At 35.7% G+C, this 12,535-nt stretch overlaps 1 protein-coding gene across 1 annotated transcript in view; it reads left to right on the forward strand.

The window, feature by feature from the left end:
• The window catches only part of REV3L (REV3 like, DNA directed polymerase zeta catalytic subunit), a 175,918-nt gene that overhangs the window by 140,952 nt on the left and 22,431 nt on the right, over positions 1-12,535 (forward strand). Inside the window, exons 22-25 of the mRNA XM_047101371.1 lie at positions 1,424-1,565; positions 3,459-3,703; positions 4,938-5,046; positions 6,869-7,075. Coding sequence (XP_046957327.1) covers positions 1,424-1,565; positions 3,459-3,703; positions 4,938-5,046; positions 6,869-7,075 — 703 coding nt within the window. The remainder of the gene's footprint in view (positions 1-1,423; positions 1,566-3,458; positions 3,704-4,937; positions 5,047-6,868; positions 7,076-12,535) is intronic.

The raw sequence follows: 12,535 nt of genomic DNA on the forward strand, positions 1-12,535 counted from the left end.
TGTGTCAGTACTTCATTTCCTTTTGTTGCCAAGTAATAATTCCATTGTATGAATGTATACCACATTTTATTTATTCATCACTTGATGTATACTTGGGTTATTTCCACTTTTTGGCTATGAATAGTGCTGTTAAGAACATTCATGTACAAGTTTTTGTGTAGATGTATGTTTTCATTCCTCTTGGATATATACTAAGGAGTGGAATTGGTGAATTACATGGTAACTCTATGTTTAACAATTTGAGGAATTTCCAGACCATTTGCCAATGCAACTGCTCTATTTTACATCTAGTTTTTCTACATGTATGAATCATGTATCATGACTTTTAAAACTTTATTGAACAGTTATGACTATTCTAAAAGATATACTTAAAGGTTGCAATATATTTGAACCTTAATCATTAAATGAATAAATTTTATTCTTTAAAACTTCTGTTTATAGCTTTGGGGGAAGGTTTATTGTTGTTATTTGTTTTCTTAACAAAAAAGGTAAGGAAGGAGCACCTGGCTGGCTCAGTCGGTAGAGCATGTGACTCTTAACCTCGGGGTTGTTAGTTTGAGCCCCACGTTGGGCTTGGAATCTATTTAATTAAAAAAAACATGTTAGGGTAAAGAGTTTAATTTTTGTAAAGGTTTAAGTCAAAGAACAGAATATTAGTATTTTCATAGAAAATACTGATTTGACATATTTACCCCATGTATAACCTCACTAAAGCTATTTTCCTAACTCACCAAATTATTGTATTTTTTCCCATTAACAGACAATGCATGCTGTTAGACTGGTAGTTACGGTGATATCCCAAAGCTTTCACATTCTTTTTTTTAAATTATTTTTTAATGTTTTTATTTATTTTTGAGAGAGAGCACAAGTGGGGAAGGTGCACAGAGAGAGGGAGACACAGAAACTGAAGCAGGCTCCAGGCTCTGAGCTGTCAGCACAGAGCCCTACGCAGGGCTCAAACTCAGAAACCACGAGATCATGACCTGAGCCGACGTTGGACACAACCGACTGAGCCACCCAGGCACCGCCCCAGCCTTCATGTTCTTTAAGAACATATATGTGATAAATTATAATTGTGTAATTATTGCATCAGCAGCAGTGGCATCTAAGAGAGAATGTTAATTTTTTATAACAAAAATAGAGCAACATCAAGCAAAATACTGAAAATAATTATCCTTAATCCTACCACCTTATCGCAAGTACTATTTTAAACTTTGATATTTTCACTAGGTTTTATGCCCTTGAAATATATGAAATTTTCTAATGTTTAACTCCTTTACATATTTTGCTAAAGACTCACACCATGACTCCCTCCTTAAATCCTCATTTTTAATGTGTAGGTTTTGGCAAGAATTAAAACAGTACTAGTTTCAAGTGTCCAAATTTTTTCCTAATGTTCATAGCATGGATTCTCTTTTAACAGATGGAAAATGGTTGATCACTACATTAGCCGTGTCCGTGGAAATCTCCAAATGTTAGAACAGCTGGACTTGATTGGGAAAACCAGTGAAATGGCTAGACTCTTTGGCATTCAGTTTTTACATGTACTCACAAGGGGTTCACAGGTAGGAAATCAGTTTTCCCTATATACCACGAAAGTTATGTGTGAGTGATAACTTGTGAGATGTTTGAGGTGATTTGATATTTTGAACTTTCTATGTGGTACGAACTAATATATAGCTGGTTAATCATATCTTGTAATTTATTTTCTGGAAAAGCTTTAATTTCACTTAACAGCTCCACTTTTTATTTTCTCTCCATACCAACTTTCTGGCCACTGCTAAGTTTTTTATGCTGTTGAAAAATTCAATGGCTGTGTCCGTGAGAATATTTGTGCCTGAATAATATCAGTGTCATCAGGGATGCCTTCAAAGGCCCCTTAAAACTAGGGAAGCATCAAAGAAAGTCAGCCTCTCTTTTGTTTTATATTCCTAATTTCAACGTCTCCTATTTCCCAACAAATAAGGTTTTTTTTTTTTTTTTAAGTTTATTTATTTTGAGAGAGAGAGAGAGAAAATCTCAAGCAAGCTCTGTGCTGCCAGCACAGAGCCCAATGCAGGGCTCAAACTCACAAACCCATGAGGTCATGATCTAAGCTGAAATCCAGAGTCAAACACTTAACCGACTGAGCCACCCAGGCGCCCCACAAATAAGTTTAATATAAAAATAAAGAAGAGGATTTGGGAATCAATATAAGTGGCTGTATCACTTTTTTAAGAAGTTAAAAATAGGATCATAAAGTCATTTAATTCATATCTTTTTAATTAATTTCCCAGGGATATGAGAGATTTCGTCAGATGCATCACCCAAAAGGATTTCATGCATTCATTCAACAAATATTGATTTGAATACCTTTAGTGTGTTAAATAAACACTGTGCTAGACATCAGGGATACTACATTAATTCACTTAGGTTCCTTAACCCCACAGAGCTCTAATTTGGCGTGTTTATTAATAAACAAGTATGTTTATGGGGCGCCTGACTGTCCGACTTCGGCTGAGGTCATGATCTCACAGCTTGTGAGTTTGAGCCCCGCATTGCGCTTTGCACTGACAGCTCAGAGCCTGGATGGAGCCTGCTTTGGATTTTGTATCTCTGTCTTTCTCTCTCTGCCCCTCCCCGACTCGCACTGTGTCTGTCTGTCTGTCTCTCTCTCTCTGTCTCTCTCAAAAATAAAATAAACATTAAAAACGTAAAATAAACATGTTTGTTTATTTAGCTGTATTGCTTAATTTTTTAATTTATATCCCCCCACAAGTTTTTAATCTATATCCCTCCACAAGTTTTAAAAACAATTTGAAAAGGCAAAGATACCTTAAAACCACATGAGAACATTTCTGTGATCCATGCTGGTTCTTGTGAGTGCTTTCTTTTTCTAATACTCCAAACTATCTGCTTATTGGTGGATGTTATAAACAGTCAGTAATTGCTTGATTCAGTTTTGTGAGGGACCAGTATTAATCTGACTACTGTTCAGTTCTGGAATCCTTGTGTTTCCTTCCTTCTCGGAAAATTGGAGTAACTTGAGATTTATCCATCTCAAGTCTCCCGACTTTCACTCTAACTTTCTCAAATCTGTCAAAGACCACTGGCCAACTTTTCAAATGAAATTGTTAAACTATACAGTCTTTCCTGTATCTGGTTATTATTAAATAGATGTATTTAAATATAAGAAGAAATCTAATTGTGTCTCTTTCCAAAATTGACTTGTAAGATATTTAATGTATTTTACAGTTTTTATATAAGTTATAGGAATACAAGAAAAGGATTTATGAATGCCTTCTCTGGCACCTGAAAGCTGACTAAGTAACCTGTATTATATAACTGCATTGTAAGAAAGCAGCCTTCTTCTGAAGAGCAAAACATCCCCTTAAATAATTATCAGATGTTCAGAGACCAATATATTTTTATTTAAACTGTTTCTTCTTTTCTTCCCACTTCCACCTCTCTGCCTGCAGTACCGTGTGGAATCAATGATGTTGCGTATTGCTAAACCAATGAACTATATTCCTGTGACACCTAGTGTTCAGCAAAGATCCCAAATGAGAGCCCCTCAGTGTGTTCCCCTAATTATGGAGCCTGAATCCCGCTTCTACAGCAATTCTGTTCTCGTTTTGGATTTCCAGTCACTGTATCCTTCGATTGTGATTGCATATAACTACTGCTTTTCCACCTGCCTTGGCCATGTGGAGAACTTGGGAAAGTAAGGGGTTTTTTTTCATATTTATAATTATGTTGTGCTTGTACTTCTTACTAAAATTAGACTTTTTTTGAGTGTCTCTTTGCATTTGAGACTGTCCTTTTGAGCAAGTGGATGGGCTGTAGCATAGCTAATTCATTCTTTGTTGTTACCATACTAATTGACCTGGATTTGGGTAACTGTATGACTAATTCAGCATCATGAATGGATGATTCATATGAAGAAGATTATGAATAGATCAGTCTTGCAGCTCATTTGTTTCATTCTCTGTGTATATCTATGCATGCTCTCTTTTTTTTTTTTTTTTTTTTGAGAGAGAGAGAAAGTGTGAGCAGGGGAGTGGCAGAGAGAGAGAGAGAGGAGAGAGAGAGAGAGAGAGAGAGAGAGAGAGAGAGACACTCTTAAGCAGGCTCCACACTTAGTGCAGAGCCTGACACGGGGCTGAATCTCACCACCACGAGATCACCACCTGAGCAAAAATCATGCTTAACTGACTGAGCCAGCCAGACGCCCCCTGTGGTCTCTTCAAATGAGAGTTAAATTTAATTTGTTGATATAAATCACTTTTCAGTGGAACAGTTTAAGGATTATGATCTTCTGTCTCCAGCTATCGCCTCTTCTTGACTTTTCTTAAAAATAGTCTATGATTTTTTTAAGTTAAATTGTTAAATGTTAGGTTTTATATATTCATGTCAACTGAATTGTATACTGAATGAGAATAACATTTTTAATACTCAAAGGAGTATGTATTTTTCTCATATAAGAAATAGTCTTCATTTATAATGATTATTGTATGTGTAAAACCAAGCATTGTAGTGTTAACCTAGAGTATACTCATTCCTTTCTAGAAAGCATTTGTGGAAATTATATTGGTGATCCTGTCTTTTTATTAAGAACAGAATTTGGAAAAGTTATTTATAATCTTTTTATTTAAGGCTTAAAATTTTTCTTTAAGGAACTTAGTGTAAGGTGATCATATGTTGAGTTGAAATCTGGTATTTCAATATAGATTACCCATAAATTTTAGGATAATGCCATTTAAGAAATGTTTCTTTTAATAATTTGTGAAAATTTGAAGAACTGCTATTTGGTAATTAAATAACGATATTGCTAAGTAAATAAATTCATGCTTAGATATTTGAAAATGAATTTCTAATGGAATCAGATTCCTAAAATTGTCTAGTATCGCTATTCTATGATTTGAGAAGTATTTGCTTAATGTTTTCTTTCTTAATAGGTATGATGAGTTCAAATTTGGCTGTACCTCTCTAAGAGTACCTCCAGATTTACTTTACCAAATTAGGCATGATATCACAGTGTCCCCCAATGGAATAGCTTTTGTCAAGGTAATACTCTCTTATAAGTGAAAGGTATCAACTGTGGCTTAACCTTTGGAGAGCTAATGGTTTAGATGCTGTTGGCATATAATACAAAGAAAAAAGCCCAAGTCTGCTTGAATATCTTATCTTAAAAAGTAAAGATTATAGGAATTTTCTAAGAAATTATTTTTAAAAACCAGTTGTCTTATTTTGCATGAATTTAGATTTAAAGTCTTTTGTTAGATTTTAGTTTTTAATAAAATACTGAAAGAAATGTGCATATGTGCCTTCTGACCTCTATTAGAATCTGAGACTAGCTAATTGACGATCACAACAATGTTAAAAGATTTAAATTGCTCTAATATGTAAATTCTAATTGCCCTACAGTATTTTAAAGTAAGACTGCCTTAGAAATGATACTCTAATATATTTATTGATTGCATTTTTAAGATACCCAAACCAGTAATAGGATCTCTTTTCTTCTAGCCCTAATCTCCCCATAAAAGAGACAAAGAAGAGCCTCATAAATGAATAAATTAAAGACAAATAGAGGAGAGATTCTAGGAGAAGAGTATATTGCCTCTTTTATGCCAACTTCATTCCTTTTTTGTTCTATTTCCTTAGCAGTGAGTCTGTATTAGAATCACGGTACAGTAGGGTGGTTGATGGTAGCATGGACCCCACAAGCCCTCAGATTCATTCTGGTGTACTTAGCAAAAGTAGCATCATTTTCTACCAGTAAGAGGATGCTGTGTTTAAAGAGTACCTAAAAATTAGCTATTTAGATAGGAGGAAGATTCTCACCAGAGACTCATGACATACTCCTCTTTGAAAAATATTACCTCTTTAACATAACATATATTACATCTTAACAAAAACATTGTGACTGCTTCATAAGGTACACAGAATGAATTAGAGGTTAGAATATGTTTTCATTGTCACATATGTAGCAGCTTGTTATATATGATCTCCCCTTAACAGCATTTTTAAAACTTGCATCTACATTTTGACCCAATATGTAAAGCTTAATAAAACTAAGATTTTTTAATATTCAGGAGTGTGATTATCCTATACCTAAGGTTTTAATTGTTCAGTCCGACATGCATTACCTTGCACGTGTCTGTGAATCATCTTCAAAGTTAATACTGTTTTGTGGTTTTCATTCCTACTGGAGTTCTCATAAATTCTCCCTAGTCTTGATTAATACAAATGATTTTTTTTTTTTGGCATCAACAAATTTTATCACCTCACTATTCATCCCCTCTTCCAGATTGCTAATAAATATAGGCCGGAGGGGATGGCTTAGTGGTCTAAGCATCAGATTTGAAATACCTAGAGTCCCTGGAACTGCAGGTTTGAATGTCAGCAGAGTCAACCCAGCTCATCATTCTTCCAAGGTAGATAAATGGAGTTCCATGCAGATTACTGTGTGGGGTCATTAGGATGAGATCTTTAAAAACTGAGGTTTGTTATGAGTGATACAAATCCCGTGTGTCTTTCTGAAAGAGTGGGGGTTTGGATCAAAGTTTTGGACAAAATTTCCCTCTGAACTTGTTGTATGATCTCTTATGCGCTAGCTTGACATCCTCCTTTCTGGAGGTCTCTGAACTCACATAATAGTGCTACATTAGATTTATAAACATTATAGGAACTTTTAGGAAAAAAGTGCTCTTCAAAAGAAGGAAAATGTGATGATTTTGTATTGATGGCCACTGGCCCTGTGGCCACTCAATTGTTAGTATGTTTCAGTTCATGACAGTTGGCCATTGTTATACTTTGTACTTCCTTCTTAATTATCTAAATCTATAACTATTAAGGGATTTTAAATATTCTTTTTTCTTTACAATAGCCTTCAGTAAGAAAGGGTGTGCTACCAAGAATGCTTGAAGAAATTTTGAAGACTAGACTCATGGTGAAGCAGTCCATGAAGGCTTACAAGCAAGACAGAGCCCTTTCACGAATGCTCGATGCACGTCAGCTAGGACTTAAGCTTATAGCAAATGTCACATTTGGCTATACAGCTGCAAATTTTTCTGGGAGAATGCCATGCATTGAGGTAAGTCATAGAAATCTGTAGTTTTTTCAAGATACTAAAGCAGCATTAAATGAATATCTGTTCATTAAAGTATTTTGTTTTATTTTAAAACTTTAAAGATTTTCATTTCCGTGACATAAGATCAGCTTTTCTCAAACTGGAACTTGTATACATAAAAAAAATCTTCTGAGTTTTGGGCTTTTCTCTATGAGAACTCTTTATCATACATCTATTTCTCCATAGCTCGATGAGCATACTGTAGCAAACTATTATCATGAGATTTTAGTGCTGCATTTATAGCAGTGTTTACAACAACCTTGGTACTGAATAATTCCTTTTAATGTGTTGACAAATCTGATGTTAGGTTGGCTTCTCCGAATGTCAGAATGACCAAACATTCCATGTTTACTAATGTACCAATAGATGTAAAACAAAACCTTTCTTTTGCCGAGGTAGTTGCAATTGAAAGATACTTTTCATAGAATAAGGCTAATTTCTTGCTACTCACTAAATTAGGGTGTAAATTTAACATGAATACAATATAGTGTGACAGAGTAATGCAATAACTTACTAGTGATTGAGAAAAGAACAGAGTAGTATTATTTTATTGGTGCTCTTTTTATGCCAGATGAAAGCTAGAACATTGCAGTATACCATGTTAGTAGTTCAGGAAGGGAAAAGCAGTGGAAGGATAAAGTCCCACATAGCCCACAATAGGCAGAATAAACTTTAAAAACTTGTGCAAGGGACTTTCAATTTCAGGTCCAGCATATAAGAAACTCAGAGGAGCCACTCTCTCCCCACAAGTAAAAAGCTGAACATACTAAAAAATCAACCATTCTGAGATCTGTCAGAAGTGAGGTCACAGGGCAAAGCACTACCCCCAAAATTGAAAAGACCCAACAGGTAAATACAAAGAAGCACAGCTCACAAGAGCAGAAACCTCTGCAGGAACCAGTGCTTGAGGTAGGGAAACATCAACTGATGAATTGCTGGAAGTTCAGTGTGGACAAATCTGAGAGACTAAGACTCCAAGGGACCTAGTCATCAGGGCCCCCACACTTTTGTGATTTTTACCTCTAGGAGCTCAACCAAGTTCTCACAAGTTTTCTCTCACACAAGAAAAATTCCCTTGTGCTTCTGACACGGAGAGGGGAAAGGAACCATTTTGAAATACACCAGAGCATCCTGTTCTTAACAAGGTCTGCCTTCAGGAGAAACTTTAACTGGAGCCTAACCTGCTAGCGTTCTGTCAGAGCCTAACTGACCTGAGAGAAGGGAAATACCCAGCTCCGAGTGCTCTGGCCTTCCATGTGGAGGAAGGGAAATACTCCAGCCTCTTCTAGCTATCCTGTCCCACCAAAGGTGGGGAAAAAGACTGAGAAGCACATGTAAAGTACATAGTCCAGAGGTACAGTTTCACTGAAAGACTAAGTCTTACTCCTAGAACTGTAGAAGACTTCCCCTCCCCCCGCACAGATTACCACCGTATTACTAAAGGCCTATTTCTAGCAATTCCTTTTTACTTGATACTTCATGTCTAGCTGTCAAAAAAAAAAAAAATTACAAGACATATATAAAGTAAAAGACACAGTTTGAAGAGACAGAGCAAGCATCAGAACCAAACTTAGATGTGGCAGAGATGTTGGAATTATTAGACTGCAAATTTAAAACAACTATGATTAAGGTGCAAAGAGCTCTAATGGATAAAGTACACAGCATGCAAGAACAGATGGGCAATGTAAGCAGAGAGATGCAGATTCTAAGAAAGAACAAAAAAGAAATGCTAAAGATGAAAAGCACTTGAACAGAAATGAAGAATGCCTTTGATGGGCTTATTAGCAGACTAGACATGGCTGAAAAAAGAATCTCTGAATTTGAAGAAATCTCAACCCAAACTGCTAAAACTGAGAAGCAATGAGAAAACAGACTAAAAAAAAAAAAGAACAGAATATTCTAAAACTGGGACAACTACAGAAGTTATAACATACATGTAGTAGGGATTCCAGAAGGAGAAGAAAGGAAGGAACAGAAAAATATTTCAAACAATAGTGACTGACAGTGTCCCCCAAATTAGTGTCAGACACCAAACCACAGATCCAGGAAGTTCAAAGAACACCAAACAGTGCAAAAAAATAAACCTAGGGATATCATTTTCAGACTACAGAAAATCAGTAAAAGTGTTAGATCCTGAAAGAAGATGGGGGTCAGGGATAACTTACCTATGCAGAAACAAAGATAAGAATTACATCCAGCTTTTCCTCTGAAACCATGCAAGCAAGAAGAGAATGGAGTGAAATATTTAAAGTGTTGAGAGGAGAAAGTACTCCAACCTGGAATTCTGTACCCTGAAAAATTACTGTTCAGAAGCAAAGGAGAAATGAAGACTTTCTCAGACAAACAAAAATTGAGGGAATTTGTGGCAGCAGAACTGCCTTGCAAGAAATGTTGTAAGAAGCTCTTTAGAAAGAAGGAAAATAATATAGGTCAGAAACTCAGATCTACATAAAGAACAAAAGATCCTCAGAGAAGGAATAAGTGAAGGTAAAGTAAAATAAATACTTTTATTTCTCTTATTCCCTTTTTCTTTTCTTTTAAGCTTATTTGAGAGAGAGAAGGGTAGGGGCAGAGAGAGAAGGAAAGGGAGAATCCCAAACAGGCTCCACACTGTCAGTGCAGAGCCCGACATGGGGCTTGATCTCACAAACTGTAAGATCATGACCTCAACCAAAAAAAAGAGTTGGACATTCAGTCGGCTGAGGCACCCCTGTTTTTCTTATTTTTAATTGATCTAACAGATAACAATTTGTTCAAAATGATAATAGCAACAGTGAATTGGATTAGGTATATATATATGCATATGCTTATGTATAAGTAAAATGAGCGACAGAAATGACATAAAGGCTGGAAGTAATTAGAATTATTTCATCATTATGAAGTACTTGCCCTGCTGTGAAGTGGTATAGTGGTATTTCACAATGGTATATTGAAAGTAAATGTATTATTGCAAAATCTAAGGCAACCACTTTTACAAAAAATAAAAAGAAATATGACTGATGTGTAAGAAAAGAGAAAAATGGAATCCTATCAAATAGAACCACAAGAGGAAGAAAAAGAGAAGAAAACAAAAATAGGAACAAAAAACAAGGGCAACAAACAGGAAAAAATAAGCAAAATCAGTAAGAATGTAGTTGAACTCAGGACAACCAAATGAATATAGTGGGCATTTATATATAGACTACTTCATTCAACACCGGAAAATGCATTCTTCTCAAGCTTGCATGGAACATGCACCAAGACGGATCTCATTCTGGGTCATAAAACACACCTTAACAAATTTGAAAGAATATGAATCGTATAATGTCTGCTCTCAAATCATGTTGCAGTTGATAGGCTAGATATCAATAACAGAAAGACAGCTGGAAAATCCCCAAATGCCTAGAGACATTCTAAAAGAAATTTTAAGATATTTTGAACTAAATGAAAACACAATTATCACAATTGATGGAAATCAGCAAAAGCAGGCGTAGAGTGAAATTTTTATAATATTGAATCCATTATTAGAAAAAAAAAAGAGAAAGATCAAAAACTAATCCTCTAAGCTTCCACCTTAGGAAACTAGAAAATAAATTCAAAGTGAACTGAAAAAAAGTAATAATAAAAATTATATCAGAAATCAGTGGAATTAAAAACAAATTGAGAAAAATCAAAGAACCCAAAAGCTAGGTTTTTTTAAAGAATAATAAAATCAGTAAGCCTTTAGCCAGCCTAAGAAAAAAAAAGAAAGAATACACAAATTACTAGTATTAGCAATAAAAGAGGAGACATCACTTCAGGCCCCATAGGACATTAAGAAGATAATAAAAGAATACTGTGTACACAAATTTGATAGCCTAGATGAAATGAACCAATTATTTAAAGGACATAATCTGCCAAAACTCACACAGGAAGAAATAGCCTGAATAGGCTTTATCTATTAAAGAAATTGAATCAGTAATTAATAACCTCCAAAATAAAAGGCACCAGGCCCAGATGGGTTCCCTGGTAAGTAAATTCTACCAAACATTTATGGAAAAAATTATACCAATTCTCTACAATCTCTTTCAGAAAATACAAGCAGAGGAAATACTTTCTAAGTCATTTTGTGAGGCCAGAATAATCGTAATACCGAAACCAGGAAAAGACATTACAAGAAACTACACACCAATCTCTCTCATGAACATAGATGCAAAAATTTTCAACAAATATTAGCAATTCAAATCCAACAATATATAAAAACAATTACACACCACAACCAAGTGGGATTTATCCCAGGCATGCAAGGCTGGTTTAACCTTTGAAAATCAATTAGTGAGATCCATCACATCACATGCAGGGAAAAGCCACATGATCTTAACAATAGATGCAGAAAGAGCATTTGACAGAATCCAATATCCATTCATCATAAAAAGCCCTCTGTAAACTAGGAAGAGGGGAACTTTCTCAGCTTCATAAAGAATATCTCAAAAAAACCTAGTGCTAATACCATACTTAGCTATGAAAAACTTGAAGCTTCCCTACTAAGATCAGGTACAAGGCAAGGATGACCCCTCGCACCACTGCTTTTCAACATCATAGAAGAACTGGAAGTTCTAGCTAATGCAGTAAGACAAGTAAAGGGCATAAAAAATACACAGATTGCGGGGCACCTGGGTGGCTTAGTGGTTGGGCAACCGACTTCAGCTCAGGTCATGATCTCACAATTCGTGAGTTCGAGCCCCGCATCGGGCTCTGTGCTGCCAGCTCAGAGCCTGGAGCCTGCTTCGGATTCTGTGTCTCCCTCTCTCTCTCTGCCTCTCCCCCACTCGCACTCTGTCTCTCAGAAATGAATAAACGTTAAAAAAAAAAAAATTAAAAAAAAAATACACAGATTGGGAAGAAAGAAATAAAACTGTCTTTGTTACATATGACATAATCCTCCATATAGAAAATCCAAAAGAATTAGCAGAAAATCTCCTAGAACTAATAAGCAGTTATAGCAAGGTTGCAGGATGCAGGGTTAATACACAGAAGTCAGTCGCTTTCCTATATACCAGCAATGAACAAATGAAATTTGAAATTAAAACTGTATTACTATTTATATTAGCACCCCACAAAATGAAATATTTGTTATAAATCTAACAAAGTATGTATAAGATCTGTATGAGGAAAACTGTACAGCTGTTGAAAGAAATGAAAAAGCTAAATAAATGGAAAGATATTCCATGTTGATAGATAAGAAGACTCAGTATTGTCTAGATGTCAGTTCATCCCAGGGCACCTGGGTGGCTCAGTCGGTGAAGCATCCAACTTCGGCTCAGGTCATGATCTCGCAGTTCATGAGTTCCAGCCCTGCATTGGGCTCTGTACTGACAGCCTGGAGCCTGCTTCAGATTCTGTCTCCCTCTCTCTAACCCTCCCCTGCTTGCGCTCTCTCGCTCGCTCTCTCTCTCTCTCTCAGTA

Source organism: Lynx rufus, unplaced genomic scaffold, assembly GCF_022079265.1.
Source record: "Lynx rufus isolate CCGP_SWC_20201006 ecotype Redwood Valley unplaced genomic scaffold, mLynRuf1.p SCAF_6, whole genome shotgun sequence".
Lineage (NCBI taxonomy): Eukaryota > Metazoa > Chordata > Mammalia > Carnivora > Felidae > Lynx > Lynx rufus.